We start from the raw sequence: 25,253 nt of genomic DNA, 5'->3' as shown, positions 1-25,253 counted from the left end.
ATTAAAATGTTGAAAGGTAAAAAGGAGGTTATATGTAAGAGTCCTGACAAACAGCAACCACTCAATAAAGTGGCCATTATTGTTAGATTTTTATAGGATCCTGTTATGGATCTGTTAAGGTACTGTTATGCCTTCTGCATACCCCCTTATATAATATTTCTGACATAAGATGTCAGAAAGAAATAGCACTGTGATTTATAATGGCCTTCAGGGACCATTTAAGAATTTAGATGTACTTCATTCTTTTTTCTTTTTTTAATATATATTTTATTGATTTTGTACAGAGAGGAAGGGAGAGAGATAGAGAGTTAGAAACATCGATGAGAGCGAGTCATCGATCAGCTGCCTCTTGCACACCCCCTACTGGGGATATGCCCACAACCAAGGTACATACCCTTGACAGGAATCTAACCTGAGACCTTTAAGTCCCCAAGCCGACGCTCTATCCATTGAGCCAAACCGGTTTTGGCAGATGTACTTCATTCTTAAATCAAATTCAGAACTAAAAAACAGGAGTAGAAATCTTGAAATAGAAAAAATGTTTTACTGTACTTAAAATAGAGAGTTTTTTCTTTAAGGAATTTATCAATGACTTTTTAGGAATACTACTCAAAGAAAGAGAAACCTATATTTCAGATCTTTGAGTCTGATGATCACACTTGAAACTGAGATGTTGTGAAAACCAACATTATTTGTGACAATGGCAGGTAATTTAACTTTCTGGTTTGATTTTCTCATTGATAAATAAAGGAACACAAAAGGGAGATGATAATAGAAGCAGGTCTTCTGCTTAAACATTTTAAGTCCTCTGATCATCAATTTATTTTTTTAGCTTCCCCATTAAATTCTGCCTTAGCCTCTTATGTCCATTACCCCAACATCTAGAGAAGTAAATACTTAGCACGTTAAAGGTACCTAATGTTTCTTGGATGAAATTACATTTTATAGATGAGAAAATGAAGGCACAGAAAGATCAAAATCTTCCCATTCATACATGGTTGCAACAAACATTCTTTAACATTCTTTTTACTCTATTGTAGCTTCTGGGAAGAAAAAAAAAAGAAGAAGAATGGCCTCAAACAGAAGGTTAAATTTATAAAAATTTAGTTTTAAGTATATGGGACTTTGGAAAAGAAAACCAATGACTTAGTTAAGTCAAGTAAATATTCTACTTTGGACCCCACTTAGATGTGACTCATCTTTGTACCTCCCTTAAGAGGTTGCACATGTTGAGTTTTGTATTTCCTATGTACTCCAGACTCACAATGAGTCACCCAAAACTTAAGAATCAGATGGCTCCTTCCTTTTTATGCCTTCCTGTTTTCATTTATAGGAGGTAATAATTTTCAATTGGATGCGCTCTTCCTGGGCAAAAATCACTAGCCCTTGACAAGGAGTCAAGATAAAGTACATAGCCACGTATTCACACAGCAATAAAACAAATGTATATACTTTATAGTGGTGATAATAACGGCACTTACTAGTTGCTTAGAAATTCTTCAGAAATTTTCATGCTGTTTTTCATTACTTCCATATAAGCTTTATCATAAGATAAAATAAATTGTGTGCATGTGCGCACACACACACACCATACCCTCTGCTCTTAGCATCTAGGGTAGTTGGGAAGAATGGTCTAATATACAAGCCATAATTAGAGAGAAAGAATTATATCGTTCACATATTTGTGTTAGACACTATGTTAAGCATTATATTAAAAAGTGTGCATAGACATAAGCAAAATGGTGGTGAAGACCTGGGACGTGAGTAGGGACTGGGAGAAGGGGAGTAAGGGGGGAGGGCAATGGGAGACATCTGTAATACTGTCAACAATAAAAAAATACTTATATTAAAAAAACTCTAAAAAATAATAAAGTACCTTAGAGATTCTAAAATAATAATAAATACTGAACACACACACAGAAAATAAAGTGTGTGTGTGTGTGTGTGTGTGTGTGTGTGTGTGTGTAACTCCTCATAGGAACACTATGAGTTCTTTTAAATGGTCAAATGCAGGCAAAGCCAGAATTCAAATCTGGTCTGTTTAGTTCTTTCATGGCATTTTAGCCAACTGAGATCAGTAAGGAATATGGAGAATAGAGGTAAACTTGTCAGAAAAGGCTTCATAAAAGAAAATCACAGATGATTGGACCTTAAAGAATGATTGGAATTGGATGGGCAGAAAGGAGGGATTCCAGACAGGTCTGCCAGAATTTAGGCTTCAGGACAGGCACCCATAAACAGGACAGAATGCTACTGGCCTGCTTGGAAATTGGAAATTCCAAATTTGGAAATTCTTCAGTTATTATATAATTCCCTAAGAGGTGGATTTTAAGCCATACTTCTCTTGTGGACCCTTACTCTGGAAAATTATATTTCTAGGAAAGTCATTTTGTATTAGTAATTGAACATTTCTAAGATTGCAACCCATTGCACCAAACCATCATTAATGATTGGGCAAACAAACGGATTTATGAAACCAAAGGGATGAACTTTTTGCCATTGCAGAAAGTTCTCTCATTGGCTGGTCGTGGTCTACAATATGGCGTAGTAGAAATGGTACTTGCTTCTGGACTGGAAAACAGACTACTTGAAACCCAGTCCTGGCTTTATACTAAATACTATATTTGAATATTTTGGAATAAGTCTCCTTACCTGTAAACCATTCACTAGTACTTATACCTATGAAATGTCTGAGTTGAACTAAAACTGTTTTCTAAGATGTGCTCTTTTAAATCATTTGTTTCAAATGTGTGTGAAACAGTTACATATCATGTACCTTTCAGTAACTGATGCAAATGATTACATCAAAGGCTCTGAAGTGCCCAGAAGTAAACAAACATTATTTAATTCAGCATTTAAATAGTTAGTCATTGACAGAACGTACTCTGGGAAATATGCCACTATGTACTCTGCATTGAACAGAAATGCCTTCCAATTCTGGAAAATTCCATTTCTCTTAAATATGATTTATTGGTTGAATCTCTCATATTCTTAACCTATGTTACTGAAATTTTAAAATGGCACAACTTCATAAAGATCCTGGAATATTATACTGTCTGCCTTTTTCCCTTCAATTTTCTGGCTGCAAATAGTGTTTTATATAACTCCAAAAGCAGTGAGGTAGGGAGAAGAGGAGATAGAATGTTTTTGGTTCACTTGCTGAGTAACCAATTTGAGAGGTGAGTTAAGGATGCAGCTAGAAGGCTTCAGATTACAATCTGAGCTAATTCTTCAGCACAACCATAGTAATATAACCGTTGATGTAACCAACTATTGAAGGTGACCTCTGGATTACTAGACTCAAGATCAAACAAAATAGTTAATTATTACGTAAGGAGGGCATTCGTGTCATGAACTACAGTAGTCCCTGGCAGTACCGTAGTTATTGACATGGGTCCTTGACCTCATGGAACTCCCTGGCCAGGGTCAGAGACTGATAATTACACAATAATAGCTCAGTTATATCAATTCCTTAGAGTGTATATGGGATACAGTGGCAACGTTAAATAAAATTCTTTCTAGACTATGACTAAAGGTATTTAGTCAGGTCCCTTTCCTTGATCAAGTCAATTCAACAAAAAGAAATTGTTCAGGCCAAGCTGGTATTGCTCAGTGGTTGAGTGTTGACCCAGAAACCAGAGCTCACTGGTTCGATTTCTGCTTGTGGGCTCCATCCCCAGTAGGGAGTGTGCAGGAGGCAGCTGGTCGATGTTTCACTCTCATAGATGTTTCTATCTCTTCCTCTCCCTTCCTCTATCTCTCAAAATCAATAAAGGGGGGGTGGATTTTTTTAAAGAAATTCTGTTTTTGTGGCCAGTTACTTTTCTGTCTTGGCTAGCATGATGATGATGATGATAAAGGGATAGGCATTATGAGATATTATGAGAGAGAGAGCTATTCTTCTTAACCCCTGTGCAAAGATCACCAATTTTCTTAAAAACAAGTAGGTAGCCTACTGATAATTAATGCAAACAATATTCCACTATGTCACTTATTAAAAATATTTTTTATTGAGGTGGGAGGTTGAGTCGCTCGGTAACATCCAAAAGCACATGTACCAGGCTTCCTTCCTTTCTATTCCTAATGTTACCTGCCAAATAGCAGAATTTCCACTAAGGGATCTTGGTTCAGCATGTCAGGTTAAAGAAAAAAGTAAATGTAGATCCTGGAGCACAAAGTCCTCAGTTTACAAGTGATATCTTAATATGCAATGAGGGAGGAGTGGCTTGCACAAGGACACCCAGCTGGTCATGAGGGAGTTACAAATAAGAGCTAGGGCTTCTGAACCCCATTTACATGCACTCTAATCTACCTATGTTGTCTCAGGTTGATGTGAACATTTACAGTTTATCTATTGAATTTCATATTTTGATAAAATAAATTATTGGGTGGAAGTTTAAAAAAAATCACAAACTAGCACTTACCTTGTCATAAGACAGACATTTTACATTTACCCAATGTAGACATATCTGCCTGTGATTTTATCATTGAAAACACAAAAACATCTGAATAATTAGGATTATTTTACTAATTTCCAAGCAATTTCTAAGAATATGCTAGAACCAGTCCATGGCAAGCAATCAACAAATTCTGGACAATAGGCCAAATATCTGCTCTTTAATGCATTATATCACAATAGTGAATCATGTCACTGTCAGTTCTCTCAGACAGAAGTATTTCAAGAACCCAAATGCTTAGGAAATAGTACAATGCTCAAGACTAACATCGAAAGGACTATCAAGATAAGATGAGTATTAATTTAAGCAGCAGCTCTGTACTACCATGTTTCCCAGAAAATAAGACATCCTCCGAAAATAAGACCTACTTGCAGGTTTCCTTATGAGTGAAATATAAGGCATCCCCCCAAAAATAAGCCCCCCCTCCAGGCTAAACATGAGAGATTTGGTCCACTGATTCTAAAAGAAATGGAGTCACAAGAAATTCACCAGGAAATTCAGGAATTAGATTGTTATGATGATGTTCCAGAAGATGATGACATGATTGTCATTGAATAAATGAGTAAATTCTTGATACTGTAGGATTCACAGTTTGTCTGGTTTGTGTTGACAACTACCGTACTACCGTACTGTATACAGGTAATAAATTTCCTTTATTTTCATTTAACAATAAATGTGTACCATATTCTTCTTCATGGAAAAATAAGACATCCCCTGAAAATAAGACCTAGCGCATCTTTGGGAGCAAAAATTAATATAAGACACTGACTTATTTTCAGGGAAACAGGGTAGGCCAAACACTATCTCATTATGTCCTCACAATGACTCTGCAAGATGAGCTCTCATTTTTGATCAGACGAATTTTGACTCAAGCTGGACAATCTCTGTAGACTTTCTTTTCCTCACATATTAAACAATAATAACAATAAGACCTATTCCCTTGTAGGGTTCTTGTGAGGATTTGAAATAATAGCTATGAATTGCTTAGCAGAGAGTCCAGCACATAGTACTTGCCTAAAGAAAAGTAGCTCTCAATACATTGTTACTCTCCAGTTTTCTCAGGTTCTATTTTAGAATTTCTTCTGCAAGTCTTAGAGTGAGTAAAATGAAATAAGAGCTTTCAAAATCCTCATTAAAAGCTATGGTAACACTTTCAGTAACTTTTCTTTATTAAGAAACTACTTCAGAAGCATCCTAAATTCCCTTTGATTTTTAAAAAAAAAAATTTTCACAGCTTCATTAAGGAAATGATCAAAGAACATTTAATTTAAAAGTTTCAAAGTTAAAGTCAGTAGCAATTAATTTGGAAGAATTGGGCTTCTTTCAGGGGTCTCAATAAACTGAATATCTGAACTAGTTGCTTTACCATCTAATTGTTCCCCAAGAGAGGTTAGCATAAATGATAGCTTCCTGGGCATCACAGGATCAGCTCTGACATTTATGTGAAGAAAGGAGTTTTATGCTGCTGGAAATGCTACCTAGTGTCATATTCACTGTGTATAGAGGAGAGGGTCAAGGATTTGGAGCCAGCGGACATTCGTTACTAGCTATGTAACCTTTAAGTCACTTCAACTCTTAGAATCTCAGTTGTATTATCTATACAATGGTAATACTAAGTCCAACTTTGCTATGAAAGTTAAAAAAAAAAATACATTACCAATACTCTGCCTTATGCTTAGTACTAATTCAGTAGCTATTTATATTATATCATCTTCATCCTCTACTTTCTCTTCATCATCATCTCTGGGTCAAAGTGTAAATCAAAGGGAATAAAATTGTTCATCCCATGAGGCTACCATGAGGCCTGAATAACGTCTGTGAGGGTGCATTCTTAACTGTCAGCACTGTGTATTATTCATGAAAATAATTGACAACTGGACTTGAGCATCTATGAAACCCTTACTACTAAGCTAAAGTACAAATAATAGGATTCATGATCTTTGAGGGAAACTAGCATTTCCCTTTTAGTGAAGTCTCTTTACAGTAGGCTTCCAGTGGTTGGGTCTGAAGGACCTGGGAATGCAGAGCCATAGATGGAGGACAGAACATAGGGACCAGGCAACAGTTCTTCACCACTAGCTCATTGCAGTCACTGATAGGCAGATTGTGGACTTCATGTAGCCTTGCTAGTACAGAGAAGGGACATTTCTTTATGGTGTCTATTGCAGAGCAAAAGAATGATTAAGGTAGTTATTCTCAAGAATAGCTACCATCAAAGACCCTGCTTTATTCTCCTCCCACTTTTCCCCCCACCCTTGATCTTGCCTTCTATGGATATCCCTTTCATTGCTGAGCATTCTACGCCAGGAAAGATGGTATTAATGAAATGACTGAAAAGTTAGAAGCAGAAATTGGCCTTGTATAACCCAATTCTCTGTCTTGGAAGTGGCTGAATCACCCTACTTTTTACCATCAGCTCCGCCATCAGCAAGTTGTTGTTTTATTTGTACAAACAGATATTTTAGACTTGGTGGCACTTCCACTACCATTCCTCACCAATCCCCACACGCAAGCTCACACAAACTTTCCGACTTTAATCTGGCTTTGACTTTGAACTCTCCATGTTCTTGAGCTTCTTAAAATGTGAGTGTTCTCCAAGGTGAAGTCCCCAGCCTTGTCCTCTCTCCCATTATACTCACTTGGCATTGTCTTCTAATTTCATTGTATATCAAAAATGATTAAGTTTTGCTATGGTACATAGGAAAAGCTTAAAATAACAGTGACTTAAACAAGAAGTTGCTTTCTACTTATGTATATACAAAGCATCATAGTAGGCATTTCAGGACTAATAGAGTGGTACACAAATTTGTCACGAAACCCCAGACTGATCTGCATTCCTAGGGTAAGGTCCTTGTCCTCTGTGTCTAATGTGGCTGCTAGAGCACCAACCATCACATGCGCTTTCCAAAAAAGCAAAAGAGCAGAGTAAATGGTATCATATACCATTACTGCTTAGATTATAGTTTTATGCAGATACAAGGAAATAAAAGGAGTTTCACCTTTTAGCTACATGGAAGTGTACTTGACTAGAACTTGGGGATCTAGTAATCTGAGAGATAGAGGGTCAAGCATGGCTTTGGTGGTCAATGCTGGGCTGATAACTTGAGTCTATCTCTGCTTGACTTGCTCATAGTGTAAATTCTCATTTCAAACCACATGCTTAACTTCTCCACTATATCCAAACAGACTATATCCAAAACCAAGTTCATCCATTCAATTTATACATAAAGGAATGAATGGCTACTATTGCCCTCAAGTCTGCCCTTACACAGAGCAGGAATGGTGAAATTATGAGTAAGGCTCTTGACATACAAAATAATAGTCTCCTCATCAGGGCTTTCAAATTCCTCTATACACTGTCCTTCAACTCTTTTTTCAGTTTATTTCCCATCACACACCCAAGCAAACTCAGTAATCTCCAGGGATTCTGAAAAAATAAATAAATAAAAATGCATAATTCTCTAATCCCAAGGCTTTCTTTTAAAACTCAATGCTTTTGTTCATTCTGTTTCCTCAACCTCTAATGCTCTTTATTTTCATCCTTTTTGGGGCCAAGTCATATGCATTCCTCAAGGCTTACCATAAATAATATATTTTCCTGTCTGATAATTGGTATTAATGTTAATCTTTCTTCAGTTTGCTCAATATCATGTCATTCATTATTCTTTTATGCACCTTTTCCATTGTGCCTTGCCCTATATTTATTTGTGCACATGACTGTTTCCCATATTAGACTAGAATCTTGTTGATGGAGGGGGTGAGATTTTACACACACACACACACACACAGCGTTCAGCACTGACTTACTGCATGTAGTAGGTAGTTAACTCATGTATGCTGAACAAATAAATGTTAACTGAACAGTCATCTCCTGAGAACTAAGGATGTGATCCTCCTTTCCAGAGAAAAGATGCCCTACAAAGGCAAACATATGAGAGACAGACAACCTGGGATTCATTCCTGTTACTTACCTCCTAGATGACCATGGTCGAATGACTTAATGTCTATGAAACTCATGTGTGTGTTTTTTTTAATTTGTAAAATAGAGAGATTAGTTACAAATTTACAGTGTTCTTATTATTCAGTGCCAACATATGGAGAGTGCCTACTCCAGTGGCCAACCAATGGCAGGTGCTCAATAACTATTAGTGTCTTTCCTCATTTCCTCCTCCTCTTGGATCCCATATTATCTGGTAATAGATAAACTAAGACATTTTATCTGAAAAAAATATATAACTGGTATTTTCATACTATATGTTAAAAAAAAATTGATAGAAAACAAATTTTAAAACTTCTAACAGTTTTAGCAAAATAATATTACTGGAGGGCCTTAGCTGGGTGGCTCAGTTGGTTGCAGGTTCAATTCTTGATCAACATACCTAAGTTGTGGGTTCAATCTCTCTTTCTCTCAAATATAAAATATATATCTCAGGTCAGGATTTAAAGAACATAAAACAATATTACTAGAGGACTTCTGGTCAAGATGGCAGCATGGGTAAGCATGGTACTTTCACCCTCCCCCAACCATACCAAAATTACAACTAAACTACAGAGCAACCACCATTCAAAACCACCTAAAATCTAACTGAACAGAAGTCCTGTAACTCAGGATATAAAGAAGTCACATAAAGACTGGCTTTTCCAACTTCCTGGCCCATATAGGCCTGCCACAAAATGCATTACATTTAATGACACCTGGAACTAAGACTGCAATAATAGCTCCCACAAAAGTTCATTACCTTTACAATGCTGTAATACAGAATTTGAATGACCCCTCAACACATCCTTATGCTTGAGACCAGAGTGAATAACTTGGGGCAGAAAACATCTATGAGGATTCTAGAGACCTGCCAGAGAGTTGAGCTTCAGTATAAATATCATCTCCTACAGTTTCCTTCATATTTGCCTGGAGCTGTACTTTACCTGGGTTTCAGGAAACATTGAAGGAAAGTGAGGTTTTCTTAGACAAATATATGGAGGAAATAACCTACCTCAAAACAAATGCATATCTGATCAAAGATGATTTTATTGGACACAACCTAGGTATCCATCGTTAGACAAATGGATAAAGAAGATGTGTGTATATGTAAACACAATGGAACGTTATGCAGCAATAAAAATAAAAAAAAAGAAATTTGCCACAACATGAATGGACCTGGGGGTATTCTAAGTAAAATAAGTCAGAGAAAGACAAATAATGTATGATTTCATTTATATGTGGAATCTCAAACAAAACAAAACAGATTCATAGAAAGAAAGGCCAAAAGGTTGGTGCCGCCAAGACCGGTTTGGCTCAATGGATAGAGCGTCGGCTTGGGGACTCCGGGTTCGATTCCCGTCAAGGGCATGTACCTTGGTTGCGGGCATATCCCCAGTAGGGGGTGTGCAAGAGGCAGCTGGTCGATGACTCTCTCTCATCGATGTTTCTAACTCTCTATCTCTCTCCCTTCCTCTCTGTACAAAATCAATAAAAATATATTAAAAAAAAACAAAACAAAAAAAAGGTTGGTGCCAGAGTAGAGAAGGGTGGGGGATAGTGAGTGAAAAAAGTGAAGGGAAATATAGTCAATAATATTTTAATAACTATGAACAGTGACAGTTACTAGAACTTATTTTAGACTTAAAGTGGAGATCACTTTGTAAGGTATATGAATGTTGAAGCACTATATTGTATACTTAAAACTAATATAACTAATATAATATTGTATACTAACTATACTTAAGTGAATAAAAGAGAAAAAAGCAAAAGACAAATACAATTAAAACTTACAAAGAGGGGAAAATTACCCAGTGTTCCAGTTTTTAACATTAAGTGATTAATATTCTAGTAATTTATCTGTGCAAATAGACAAATTGATCAAATATACAGATGGACAAATTATACCTGGTTTAATTGTACCAACAGAGAGAGATCAATCAATAGATAAATTTATAAAATTTGATCATATTTTGCATAGAATTTTAAAATTGTTTTTAATTCATCAAAGGAAAAGAAACATAAAAGGGATCACTTGAGTATAGAAAAAAACACTATTATTGGAAATTATTTAAAACCACCAAGAATTATTTATTAAATGCATCAGATTTTGAAAACCAAATAAGTTTAGAGAAGAGAGAGAACAAAGAAACATAATAAATCCCAGTGAGACTTTGGACTAAGTAAGGGACTACCACTCGAGCCAATTTAGAGAAATCACAAACTTTTTACTTTATTATGAAATTACAAAAACCCATATCTCTATGGATAATCAAAGCAAATTACCTCACTCAAGTACAGATTTCTCTCCCTGTTTCATAGGTTCCATATCCTCCCCCATTTGCGGTTAATAACTTCAGCTTCCTCAACTGATTAAATAAAATCAAAAACAACTCCTTGTGGACTTTACTTCCTGCCAGAATTTATCTAAATCTGTCTTAGGCAATGAACCTCTTCCTTTCCAAGCAGTCTACCTTGATTAACTTCACAAGTTGATTCCCTTAGGATGCTCACTCCTCTGTAAAACAAAACAAATTCTGCTCCCCACTACTCCAAATTACCATTCTTCAGGGCATTTCTTCAAAACCCAGTCCGCTTTCTTTCGGCCAATTCTATGGGAATCATGCATTCAACTGGCCTAAGTATTCCACCTGATATGCCTAAAACTCAACCATGAAATACTACAAGCATCCTAAGCCTGTGTTCAGGTTTCATGTATTATTTCTAAACTTAGACTCAAGACAAGCACGCCATTCAAATGTACAGCCATAATGCAAAGCCTAGAGCAGTGGTCGGCAATCTCATTAGTCAACAGAGCCAAATATCAACAGTACGATTGAAATTTCTTTTGAGAGCCAAATTTTTTAAAGTTAAAACTATATAGGTAGGTACATTGTTATTAACTTAATTAGGTACTCCTAAGCTGGCCTTTGTTAAAAACTCAAGGGGCCAAAGAGCCCCATGTGGCTCTCGAGCCGCAGTTTGCCGACCACTGGCCTAGAGGATTACTAGGCCCAGAGCTGGGGATTCAAAACTTTTTCTTTTCTCTGGGGCTTAATTCCTGGCACTACTGGGAGAAGCTTGGGATCTTGCAGAGCTCGAGGTCTGGCCAGTCCAACAGAAGTAGGCGGCTGTGGGAGACTGTCACACTCATCATCCCCCCCCCCCCCCCCCCCCCCCCCAGTGGCCAGCCCTTGTTTACCTCTCCAGGCTGTACCGCTTCTACTGTTGTATTTTACAGAGGCGGCACTAAAGAGATGAAGTAATGTCCCCGAGGTCACACAGCCTGGGTTCTGAATTCACTTCAGTTTAATTTAGCTTCTTGCAGTGAGCACCTTCTCCTCAGTGCAAGAGACACGAAGATAAATGAGATTCCCACCTGATAAATAAGACTCACCTGATGGAGCTTCCTCCTCTGTGATGTCATAGCACCTCATTCTAGTTCCTATGATAGCATGCATCACTTTCAATTTTAACTATATTTAGCGCCTTTGCTCTGGCTATTCCTCCTTCCTAGCACACTTTCCTCAGATACCTGCATGACTAACTCCCTCACCTCTTTACAGCCTTACCTCGGAGTATCTTCTCAGTGAGTCCTACTTTGACCACCCCACTTAAAAATTTGACCTTCACCACCACCACAACACCCCATCTCAAAATCCTGACCTCCCTTACCCTGCTCTACTTTTAACTTGTTCCATAGCAATGATCCACATCTAACCTATCATACTGTTTACTTATTCATTATATTTTTTACTTGTTAGCATTTCCCATCACTAGGTTATGAGCTCCACAAAGGCAGGAATTTGTGTCTGGTTTCATTCACTGAAAGGCCTCAAGCTCCTAGAATTGTCATTGGTACATACTCCATAACTATTTGAGAAATGAATAAATGAATGAGTAAGTAGCTGACTGAATGTACTTCTTACTCATACTCGCAAACATTAAGCTCCATGAGGACAGAAGCAAGCCTCTTGCTTCCTGCTGAGTCCTCAAACACAGTCACTGGCACATTGTAGGCACTATGTTCACACTATTGCATTTAATATTTAAATAACTACTATCTCACAGCCATATGTGGAAGTTAAATCACCTTCTAACTATGTTTTTACCTGGGTGAGAAAGAAACCGTCTTCTGTCCTCCTCTCTCTCTCCCCTCATTCATTAGGTGAGAATGGGAGCTTTTATCTCACACATGGGAGGCAAAGTTTTCCTTAGTTCCAGATCTTCTCTTGCCTCAGTCCAGGTCCATAGTTGCTCCCAGTTTTCTGGAAATGTATAAACAAAATAAACAAAAAACGAAAAACACAAGCTCAGAATTGGAGGAGCTGAAGTGATTGTCTCACAGCCTGGTTTTGTGGTTAACCACAATTAAGGACTTGAGGTAGTTATGTGAAATGTTCTTGGATGTGTTCTTCCTTTTTTCATCTGCTCGGGAAAGATGTGAACTTTCTCCAACACCTTTTCTAAGCCAGGCCCCATCCAACTGATGTCACTTGTCAGTCAGAAAATACATAACAGAAAATGTCATTGGCTTGCTTTGTTCATGCTTCAGTAACATTATTAAAAAAAAAAAAAGGGGGGGGGGGATGGAATGGACAAGGAAGAAATTGAGATTTGACTCTATTGATCACATTCAATGGCAGAGCTATTGGAACCCAGGATTTTCTTCATGGCCACATCCCATAATCTTTACATAAGTCTTCTATTGATACATTTAAATGTTAAATGATAATTGTTCATAAGCAACAATGAAATTCCATATCAGGATACTCCTGTTTCTCCACTGCAAGCTTACTAATTTGTGGCAGTAAGATCTTTAAGACTGAATAGCAAAGGTTGGTCTACATTTTTAGCCCAGATCAGAAATAAAAGGCTGTGGTCAGGCTGTGCCAGCCTTTCTGAAGTATCTTGATGAATATACCTGATTGCCTAATCAACAAGGCTGGGACAGAAGAGCTTTTATTAGGGCCATAAAATCTGGGCCATTCATCCTCGACATATTCCTCTCTCCCGTGTTTCATTTTCCTGAGGATCCAGCTGATAGCATGTGGGGGAGAAGGCAGTGATTGTAAGATGATTGATCTTTTCAGCTTCAGCCAACCCTGAAACCTGAAGCATTATTCGCCGTGGTCTGATGAGCTGCCTGGGCAGGCTCAGATTTGCCTCTGCTCCCCACAGACGGGGGCCTGTCAGTCAGCACTTCAGTGTGAACCAGCCTGACAGATTGCTAGGACACCCTGAGAGAGAAGGCAGGCTGCAGTAGGCCCGTCCCTGGAGACCTAGATGATGAGTTGTCTGGAATGATCAATACACAGGCTTCTAGACATGCAAAGTTGGTTGGGAAAGGGGGGTGGTGGGTTGGAGGGGGGAGAGAGAGAGAGATGCTGTTGCTGGCAGCAATGCTTCTTCCCCAATTAGAATCAAAATGCAGCTGCAAAAGGACCCAGACCATGGTGCCAAATTAGTTCCATCTTCCATTATGACCGTGACTGCCTGATTCCTGGGGTACAATAGAAATTGACATTTCCCAACACCCTCCTGACATAGAAGGAAACAGTCTGGGATGCTGAAAATAGTATCTTTAAAAGAGCATAAACTTGCCTTGCAAGGTTATTGGTGATTAAATGACATAACCCATGGGATACCATAGTCTCTGGCACATAGTGCAGCTACTCCATAAAATGGGAACAGTGCCCTGTATAATAAGGGGTATCTTTCCAATCTCAGATAATAAATACCTGTAATGGTGCCTGACATGTCAGTCTACTGTGTGCTCAATAGTCGCTCAGTAAGCAATGGCATGTTGGCCAATGGCCTCAGCGGTACTAACAGAAGCCAATGTGTCCTTTCCACTAAGACCGATTTGCTCATAGCTTTAGGTGCCTTTTCATTGGGGACAATTCATTATTGAACTAAGTTTGGTAATAAGTGGCCTTGTGAGCCTGGACATGCAGACCCGCCCACAGGGGTGTGGATGTTATGGTTCCTTGGGGAGATGTATGAAGTGATCAGTGCAGAGCTGTGTTTCCCTCTTCCCTGGATGAGTGTGTTCTGACTTGTGAGACTGAACTGTCTGGACTCTTGCCCGGATGATCACCTTTCCTAAGAAAGTCAGGAAAGCCTGTGCTAGATGCCACTCAAGCCTTTCTTACCTTTTTTCCCCAACTGCCTAGGCCTTTATAGGAAAGAAAATAAACTGTTGAATTCCCTGGGACAAGTACAGGTATAAGTGACAGATTGAAAAATATAAAATAACTTTTTTGGGTATCTGCTATGTGAGGATAGAAGGAATGTAAACCTTCCCCATCCTCCATGCTTGTTCCAACTGGAATATGCAAAATGTTAAATAATCACAATGCAGGTTGATGTAAGAGTATAGGAGATATGATAGGTTGATATAAGAGTGTAGGAGAGGGGCAGTTAACTGCCAGAGAGGGCATGAAGAGGGGAGAAGGAGTGGTCCTGGGACTGATGGAGGAGATGACAGAGTGATTTTCACAATGCAAACACAATCCTATGAGACATATTAATATTTCCCCAAAGTGTCTTGCAGGACAAAGGCACAGAGCATGACAGCTGAAACACACCTTACAGAATCTTTCTGGCCTGTTTTACGTAGAAGCTGAGGCACAAAGAGGTTAAGTAACTTATGCAGGTTCACATAGGAACAATCATGTTGACGGCAGAACTAGAACCCTGGCCTCCTAACTCCATCCAAGGTTCTCCCTACGTCCAGGTTGCCTTCTGTTTTTGAAACTCTTCCTTATCAAATTTATCAGTGGGTGAAAGAATGCTTTTAAGAAGAGAAAACATTTGGAAATGTATCATTTATAAAGTAAAAGCAACTAAAGTTCAGATCCCATGCTTCCAGTCCCACATCCCCCTGACCGGAAAATGTTTTGAGAAAATTTGCTATAGATGCATTTTTATATTAGATTTAAAAGACACTATATTACATTCCCCCTCCAATACTTGTAGAAATAACTCTCACTCATTTCTAGAGAATAGAAGGAGCGAAGTTAAAAAATAAATACTTGGCAGTTCTTATGCTACATGTTTTTCCTATGTCACCTCATTGAATCCTTGCAAATATGTTAAGACTTAGGAATGATTGTCCATTTTATAGGTAAAGCAAGGCTCAGGTTAGTCCACTGATTTTTGACAAGGACACTCAGAAAGAGGTGGGCTCACTTGAATGGGTCCCTTTATTCCAACCTCTGTGCATTTTGAACCATCCTGAGCCCCTTCCCTTACCAATGGAACACACCCATCCAAGCCAGGCACAGTGGGAGGAGCAGAGAGAAGACTTTGTCCAGCTGCTTTTGTTCTCTCTCCTGCTGCATGGAAAGATGAGAACCTGGTCTCCTCTCATCAAGCAGAAGCTTCCACTTCAAAAGACAGGAAATTGAGTTGGAGCACTCTGCTTCTTGGACCTTAAAGTTGTCATGGAAACCAAAGCTTCTCCAGCCCAAGCAGTTCACAGCCCAGGAGGGGGTAATTTGCTGGTTCATTTGTTCCTTTATAAATGCATTTGCAAAGGCTAGACTTGGGAGCTTCTGACCCGCAGTGGCTTCTGATCCAGCACAGTAGATGAATCACACTCCCAGTCTTGAATGGGCTTCCCACTTCAAGGAGCCAGCAGACTGCTTTGCAATTTAAGAAGTGAAAATGACTGCTTCTTTTGTGTGTCAGTATTCTTATCATGAAATAGGGACAATAATATTTCTCTCATAGGATTTTTGTGAGAATTTGGATGAAATATAAACGTAAAAAATCAAAGCCTTAAGTTGTATATTTTTGTGGGGTTTTTTTATTGATTTCAGAGAGGAAGGGAGAGGGAGAGAGAGATAGAAACATCAATGATGACAGTGAATCACTGATCAACTGCCTCCTGCACACCCCACACTGGGGAATGGAGCCCACAACTCAGGCATGTGCCCTGACAAGGAATCAACCATCGAACCTGACTCCTAGTTCATAGATCTACACTCAAATACTGAGCAACACCAGCTGGGCTAAAGCTTTAACTTTTTAACTGTGAAGTAGAAATAATCATACCTATATTTCAAGCTATTTTCAAGGATTCAATAAGATAAAATTATGTGAAGAAATGGTACTTTGCACATGGCCAGCCAAATGGCAGGTACTCAGTAGGTTGTTGTTATTATCACTGACTAGTTTTTATTCTAAATATTCTAAAGAGCCTTTGAGAGGATCATTAAACTGGTGGGCTTTGCCTTCTACCAGCCCTCTTGTAAATCAATGTGTGTCTTGTCTTCTGCTATCCCTTTCCTTTTACTGATGTAACAAATTATCTTCCTCCATCTCCCAACCCAGCAATGGCGGTCTAGTCCTTCTCATGTAGCATCCATCTGACCTATTCTTCTGTTTTCTTTTCCATGGTTAAAGACTCCATTGGCTCCCCCCAGATAATCCTAAATAATCTCCCCATCTCAAGACCCTTAGCCCTTATCACATCAGCAGATCTCTTGTTGCCGTATAGTAAAGTAGCATAGTCACAGGTTCTGGGGAGTAAGGTGTGGACACCTTTGGCAAGAGAGGCTTGGGGATTATTCTTCCTACCATATCCTGGGCAACCATGAGACACGTCTTGTGCTTTTTCTTGTTCTTAGGGCTACTATCCCTGTAGTTCTCTCCACCCTTGTCATTCCACTATGCCAATCTCAAAGTGGTTCAGCCAAAATCGATCCTCTGGCTAGCATGCTATCATGACCCATGGTTATTAAACGTTACTGCAGTCTTAGCACAAAAGAGTGTGTGGATGTTTGGGGTTGGAGAAGATTGCTTGCAAAAACACACGGGTTGGTTAACAGGAAGTTCTCTGGCCTCACAGAGGTAGACAGGTTTTGAGCTGAGTTCTGCCTCACTACTTGACAGCTGGTGTGACTTTGGTGTGACTCAGGATATGCTACTTAGATTACCCAAATCTGTATTTTCTGTAATACAGGGCTGAACTGAATGTGCACTTAATAAATGACCCACACCTCTCTCCTGGAATCCAGTCCATGGTGTTCTCATAAATGTGACCATCAAATCACAAAGTCCTCAGATAAGTCTAAGTCCCATACTCCTAATCGAGAATTCCAAGCTGGGCTTTAGATTCAGACACATCTATCTATATTTCAATCTTGGTTCTGCCACATACTAGCTTTTTGCCTTTTTTTTTTTTTCATTTTGGATCTTTGAGTCTCATTTCCTTTATGAGATCAAAACTGCTTGCATGGCAGGATCGCTATCAGAAGTAATAAAATGAAATTCATTCTATTTGGTGCAGGGCACTTCGTGTGCATCTTCCCATTGTTGTGTGTCTATAACAATCTTTTGAGTTAATGTCCTCATTATCTGTATTTCATCGATAGGGAGTTGTCATCTATGGTTCAGAGGCCATCTCAGAGGTGAAGTAACATACCTCCTGAAATTCACAACTAGGATTGGCAGAGTTGGGACTTCAACCCAGGTCTCTTCTTTCTCCAAAACTTAGCATATAACCCAACTGTTGTCTTCCACCCCGGGAAATGGAGTGAGACAATGAATATAGAGTCCTTAGCACACTGTGGGCTCTTACTAAGCACAGTTTCATCAGGTCCCAAGTATCTCCCAGCCACGGCCCTCAGCCTTGAGGATGAGCAGCTTTCCTCTTCCCTCCCTAGACTCCCTGGCTTGGCCCAGGGCCACCACACACTGAAATGCAGGAGGGGCAGGAGGATGGGAGAGCCACTGCATTATTCATATCTAATTCCTCTTGTCTAATGGACTTGTTAAAAGCACCCTGGGTGGGAAGTGTGAATCTTAATGGCATTTTATAAAAGTTACTGTGATGAATTAGCACATAAAGCAAATTAAAAACAGCTTATCGCTTTTTAAATTAAGCGATGAGGCATTGGAGCATTTTTCCCAGATGTGATGATCCATTAATATCCAAAAGAGCCAGGCACTGTGGAAACGTGTCAGCTGCTTGTTTTTTAGGGACCTGACAAGCCTGAATCGGTGTGATCCCAAAGGGGAAAATTGTCCAAGATAAACAACACTCATGGAAAGAATTTTTGTGAATATACACTCAAAAGGGAAAGGGCAAATAATAATAACAGTTCATACTTATTGTCACTATGAGCCAGGTACTGCTGTGCATGCTCTTCATGCATTGCCTTAGGTAACATTTCATCCATACAATTCCTTCATGGAGGTACTGTTACCACCACTCTGTTACCTAAGGCAGAACTGAGCCCTAAGAGAGGGTAAGTAGCTCACCTGGGTGACCAGCTATATGACTCGTAGGAAGTCATAGGCCAAGTTATGGCCCTCACAGTGTGGCCCCTCAGTCTATATTCTTTTTTTATTACTTTTTCTTTATTGATTAAGGTATTACATATGTGTCCTTATCCCCTATTGTCCCCCCCATCCCTCTACTCATGTCCTCATTGCCCTGGTGTCTGCGTCCATTAGTTAGGCTTATATGCATGCATACATGTCCTTTGGTTGATCTCTTCCCTTTACCCCCACCCTTCTTTACCTCCCTTCTGAGATTTGGTAATCTGATAGATGCTCTATCTCTGGATCCTCAGTCTATATTCTTAACCCCTGTATTACACTCTGCTATGCAGCACCTGCCAGGGGTGGGGTGCTTTGTATGTGCTATTTTATTAATGCTCACACAGCTCCCCGTGAAGATAGCTATTGGACTAATTTGGCATGAAAAAACCTGTGGCTCAGGAATGTTAATTTATGCCACATCACCCAGCCAGAGAAGTGACAATTTCCAGAGTGGGTCTCTGTCCTCTCCCGCCCTACGTTCCTGGCGTAGGCTTTGTTGAAACTTTTGGTGGGAACATGCAAATGGCCAAGGTACAATAGAAAGGAGTCCTTCTGGGGCCAAAACTGAAAACCTCCCCCATATTCCTCCCATGGGGATAGAGTTAGTGGAAGAAGGGGCGGGGTTGCAAGGAATTCGACTTTTCCTGCAGCATTTCAGAGCTTTAGATGCTGCCTTCGGCTCTTTTCGGTTGCCATGACAGCAGATGTGGCATTTCGTTCATAAGGAGGAAAAAATAATGAAAAGAACCCCACTTATTCCTCAGTGATATTAGAAAAGTCTGTTTCCCAGATCTAGTTAATTTTTTCTTGCATAGTGGTTGCACTCCAGGGAAATTCTTAGAATGGAATCACAGGGGAATTAAGAGGAAAATGGAAAAATCTGCTTCTCTAGAGAAATTGTATGCTGTGTGGTGGTGGTGGTTTGTGAGAGTGGGACGTACAGGAGGAGGGGGCCAGGATAGGATTTGAGACAAACTGTACTTTCTAACAGCAACAGCTGGTTATTATAAGGTCTCCATCATAGTTTTAATTCTGCTTCCAACTCTCTCACCTCACCAGTCATACATGTGTTGGGCTTTGCTAGGCTAAGCAAATGCTCTTCGGTAGGGAAAGCATGATACATAAAGCAAGACATATGACCCAGAGTGATAATTGCAGTGATGAGGTGGGCTCAGCATTCTGTGGAAGCAGCAAGAGTTGTCTTGTCTGTGTAATTTTGATCTATCTATGCACACACACATAAACATAGGTGTATAGATTTGCATTTTAAGCATTTACTCATGGCATGATATTAACCTCTGCCACCATCCACTCTCAGTGATGGACCAGTATCCCAGTTGCATGGAGGATCACAGTCCCCTGAGTGGACATTTGAGTTTTTACCATTTTTCCCTATTATAAAGGAAAGGGTTCTACAGAGTGGAACAATAGAGAGGATTTGTCCGTAACACAAATGGTTCATTCAGAAAGATGCCCATGCTTCTCTTCATGGCTTCCTTGTTTTTTATGATTTTAAAAAATTGACCATAGTAGAAAAGAAAAACAAGGGGGGGGGGGGGGAGTCATCAGGTATTAAACTAGCTTTACCATCTCCTATTACCACCTTGTTACAATGATAGTCTCCAAGAGAAGCACCCCAGTTTCAGGAGTCTAGAGAGGCTCCCCTTGCAACCACCAAGGAGAAGCGAGAACTGACCTCCATTTGTGACCAAAGCAGTGGGAGCGTGGACTGCAATCTGGGAGTTGGTCTTAAAAGCTGCATGCTCAGGGCAAGAGTGAAAAATCAAAACTGGGAACCCTAACTCTGTGCTCCAGAGAATCCTAACTGTGTCCTCTCTTTTTATCCCCTCCAGAGCCATGTTTGACTATGACAAGAGCAAGGACAGTGGGCTGCCAAGTCAAGGTCTTAGTTTTAAATACGGAGACATTCTCCACGTGATCAACGCCTCTGATGATGAGTGGTGGCAAGCCCGAAGAGTCACCCTGGATGGAGACAGCGAGGAGATGGGGGTCATCCCCAGCAAGCGGAGGTAAGAAGGCTTCTCCGTTTCAGAGCACTCGCCCTTCCGCTCTGCGGAGAGGGGAGCTGAGGGAGGGTGGACGTGCGGCAAACTGTTCACAATGATCGCTGTGAGTGGGATAGTCCGTCTGCGGGGAAATGGTTAGTGGGGACACGTGACACAAATTAAATAGTCTCACTCCCTTCATGTTCGGGTTTTACTGAAACGGGTGACTGTGACAGGGCACAAAGGAAAAAAAGAGGACCCGCCAGCACTGCCTTCCTCAACCTCCACCAGCATTCCCAATTGCAAGATCATGTCCATCAGCTTGCATGCTGATTTACACCCTCAGAAGGCTTATTCCAAAGGTTCAAATTTGTTTTTTAATTGTTTTTAAATATATTTTATTGATATTTCACAGAGAGGAAAGGAAAGGGTTAGATAGCTAGAAACATCGATGAGAGAGAATCATCGATCAGCTGCCTCCTGCACATTCCCCACTGGGGATGTGCCCGCAACCAATGTACATGCCCTTGACCGGAATCGAACCCGGGACCTTTCAGTCCGCAGACCGACGCTTTACCACTGAGCCAAACCGGTTTTGGCCCAAAGGTTCAAAATTTAACAGGTAATTTCCTAGAAAGACCAGGTAAAAGCCAAAGAAAGTAGATTGTTGACTAAGATAAGACCCTGGTTGTGTATTACCTGCAAATATTGAAGGAAATCAAGTACAAACTTACATTCCATTCCAAATCCAGATGCTTGGGACACGAGCTATGAAATCAGGTGAGGTGGAAAGACTGAGTTTACAGTTGCTTTTCACTCCTTTAGTTACACCCTACCTTCACCTTTCCACTCACTCCACTCAGATATTTAGTTCCGTGTTTCCTAAGTCCAGAGTATTATACTCTTTCTTTGCTAAGGATCTGTTCAACTATGCTTTAGAAAGGCAGGAATGTACTTCAGAACAGCCAAGTCCTTCATCCATCGCAGCTTCTAATCTTCACCAGAAGAAAGGAACTTCCCTTCCCCCAGAGTCTGACTAAGAACCAAATTATCTGCGCCCTAGAGAAGAGAGATGGCAAGAAATGAAAGTCGGGAATAATGCTCATTCAGAGCAGTCACCATGCGCTGCGGGTTTCTCAAAGGGTCCCCCTCCCATCCAGACCCCCAAAACTTCTGTTAAAATCCTCAGTAAAGCCAAAACCGATTTGGCTCAGTGGACAGAGCATCAGCCTGCGGACTGAAAGGTCCCGGGTTCGATTCCAGTCAAGGGCATTGTACCTTGGTTGCGGGCACATCCCCAGTGGGAGGTGTGCAAGAGACAGCTGGTCGATGATTCTCTCTCATCGATGTTTCTAACTCTATCCCTCTCTCTTCCTCTCTGTGAAAAATCAATAAAATATATTTTTTTTTAAATCCTCAGTCAAGAATGTAAGTGCTCCCACACACAACGTGGTCCAGTGACTGAGCTGGCTCGAACCACAATGGAAAGGTGTAAATTACACCGAAGAATAACCCCACAAGAGCATTTGCACCCCCCAGAGGAGACTGGTCTCCTATCTTTCTCTACCTGTGGCCTGGCAGCCTGGGGAGAAAGGGTCTGGGGATGGGAGGGGCGAGGGGAGTAGCAGGCCAACTATTCACAGCTGCTCCCTCACCTTGAGGGGTGGACTTGCAGAGAAGCAACTGAAGCTGCAGGGACCCTCCCCACCTCCCTGCCCATGCCTAGGACTCTCCCACCCGCAGGCAGAGCCCTGGGGCTCTTTCAACCTCTGGGCGCCTAGATGGCTGCCTCACGTTGCTTTGAGAGGACGTTCATAGTTTGTGCCATGGCTTGTAATGTTTTCTGAACTGTTTTGTATTCAAAGCATTTCTCTCAGCCCTAGTTAACATTCTGTGTCTCCCCGTTTTCATTTACTTCAAAAAAGAATATGTCAAAGCAACATGCATTTTTATTTGGTATGATTTAATTAACCAAAGCTTCTCTGAGGGGCTGCTCTGTAGAAAAAAGCCCCAAGGATGAAATGGGTGGGGAAGGAAAGCTATGTGGGAATAGACTGCAGCTCATGTTTAAGTGCTTTTGGTCCACTCACAGTCAGAGCTGCTCAGAGATGATGTGGAGTCCCTGAAAGATAGTGAGCTAGAATAATGATTTTCACACCAGGGAACATTATAAAAACTTACATATGCTGATCTCCTACCTTCCCTCCACATCTTCCCCCTCCAACACACACACACACACACACACACACACACACACACGCTAAGATTCTAATTCAGTCTGCCTGGATGGGTCCTGGAAATCTTTATTTTTCTGTAAATTCCTCCAGGTGATTCTGATAATAGAAGATGTGGTGTCAGAAAAATTGCACAAGGTTTTGGATGGGAGAGTTGTACTGTATGATTTTTCAGCCTCTTTCCAACTCTGTGGTTCTGTGATTCTAATCAGCCTTGTCAATACTTCTTCCTTTGTTGGATTACACACCCTTTTCTTCCCAGGAAACATTCTAGGTGCTATTCTTATAATCTTCCACCTACTAGTGGTCATTCTTAAGTTGACTGTCTTTTTGAGGGGGGGTGAGAATCATTTTAATAACCATACTACAGCTGACCTGAAAAGAAGTTTGACTAGTGAATTAATATTGATATTTATTTGTATTGTATCTCACTAAGGTTCAGTTCCCTCCTTCATATGTGTGTATGTGTGTGCCTGTATGTTTGTGTGTGTGTGTGTGTGTGTGTGTGTGTGTGAGTGTAAATTCTTTTTAGAATTTTAATTCATTCCAAGGTGATATATTTTATTGAAAAGTGGAAAATTTTAGAAAAGTATAAAGAAGAAATTAAAATCATATCTCACAGAGTTCTTTTTTAAAAACCCTTTATTGTTGAAAGTATTACACATGTTCCCCCTTCTCCCTTCCGCCCAGTTCCCACCCCACCTGGGCCTTCACCACCCAAAATCTGAGTCCATAGGTAAGATCTTTGGTTATCTCTTTCTGTCCTCTGCCCCCTTTCCTCTGAGATTCATCAGTCTGTTCCATACTTCCATGCCTCTGATTCTCCTTTATTCACCAGTTTATTTTGTTCATTGCATTTTGTGTTTATTTATTTTAATTTTTAGATAGATATGTATTTGTTGCCATTTTAATGTTCATATCTTTTCTCCTCCTCCTCCTCCTCCTTGAATACCCTTCAACATTTCATTTTTTTGCTGGTGATGAACTTCTTTAGCTTTTTCTTATTTGTGAAGCTTCTTATCTGCCCTCAATTCTAACTGAGAACTTTGCTTGGTAGAGTAATCTTGGTTGTAGGTCCTTGCTATTCATCACTTCAAGTATTTCTTGCTACTCCCTTCTGGCCTGCAAAGTTTTCTATGAGAAATCAGCTGTCAGTTGTATGGGCACTCCCTTGTAGGTAACTTAACTATCAATACTTATCTCTTGCTGCTTTTAAGATTATCTCTTTGTCTTTAACCTTTGGCATTATAATTATGAAGTGTCTTGGGTTCCTCTTGTTTGGGACTCTCTGTGATTGCTGGACTTGTAAGTCTATTTCTTTCACCAGGAGCGCCCCTGTGTGGGCTGTGTGCACAGTCTTGTAGTTGAGCCTTGATTGCTCTTGGCATCTATGGAAGGAGTTGGCCTCCAGGTCAATTGGCTGTGACCAGCTGCAACTACAGTGGAAGATCTACTGTGCAGGAGTAGCTGTGAAGCAAGACAGGCTGGTGCTAGTGCTAGGTCTTGGGCCTTTTATTGATAGGTTTGGGGCACAGTATCACCGGCTTTAGGTTGTTTGAGATATTTTAGCAAAGTCTGAAACCTGAGCAGGGACAGGCCATTCGTGTGGAAAAGGGGTACAAACAGGTTGGGTGGAGCTGTAAAATGGATTGGGCAGGTCTCAGGGAATCACCAGGGTGGAGCAAACAGTCTGGGCCAATCTGATGGAAACTCCATTGGGAGGTCCCAGCACTAGAACAGTGAACTCTGTGAGCAGCCCTGTCTGTGAGAAAGCCTCCCCCAAGTTCCTGCCCCGATGCCAGTCAATTCAGTTCCTTCTCATATGTGTTTGGGTGCCCCTGGTGCTGGAGCTCAGAAGAAGCAGGACCGGGCAAGTTCCTGCCTGGTTCTTTAAAAGGAACACCTGGGTCTTCACCAGCCTCTGTGTCGCTCACCCCAATCCCCACTGATTTTTATGGCCCAAAGTTGCAGGGCCTTCTCTTTCCAGCTCTGGGACCCAGGGATAGAGGGCTGGGATCCCTTGCTCCTCATGGGCAGTTCTACAGAGTCTGTCTCCCTCCTGATTAAAAGGGGATACAAGTGGGTGCCAGTCCAGCCTATTCTGTGCCTCTGCCTCTCCTACCAATCTCAATGTGCTTCCTTCTTTACTTCTCTAGTTGTAGGACTTCCATTCAGCCAGCTTTTAGCTGGTTCTAAATGATGGTTGTTCTGTGTTTTAGTTGTAATTTTGATGTGGTTGTTGGAG

General features: G+C 40.5%; 1 protein-coding gene across 20 annotated transcripts in view; it reads left to right on the top strand.

Annotated features, from left to right (window-relative positions):
* Nucleotides 1-25,253, top strand: part of DLG2 (discs large MAGUK scaffold protein 2) — a 1,831,272-nt gene that overhangs the window by 1,736,374 nt on the left and 69,645 nt on the right. For all 20 annotated transcript variants that reach the window (XM_036427307.2, XM_036427310.2, XM_045577835.1 and 17 more), the window contains one exon: nt 20,622-20,798. In XM_036427307.2, coding sequence (XP_036283200.1) covers nt 20,622-20,798 — 177 coding nt within the window. The remainder of the gene's footprint in view (nt 1-20,621; nt 20,799-25,253) is intronic.

The sequence above is a fragment of the Pipistrellus kuhlii genome, unplaced genomic scaffold (assembly GCF_014108245.1).
Source record: "Pipistrellus kuhlii isolate mPipKuh1 unplaced genomic scaffold, mPipKuh1.p scaffold_m20_p_9, whole genome shotgun sequence".
In the NCBI taxonomy this organism is placed as follows: domain Eukaryota; kingdom Metazoa; phylum Chordata; class Mammalia; order Chiroptera; family Vespertilionidae; genus Pipistrellus; species Pipistrellus kuhlii.
The sequence above is the reverse complement of the archived record's forward strand: the minus strand, read 5'-3'. Positions and strand labels throughout refer to the sequence as shown.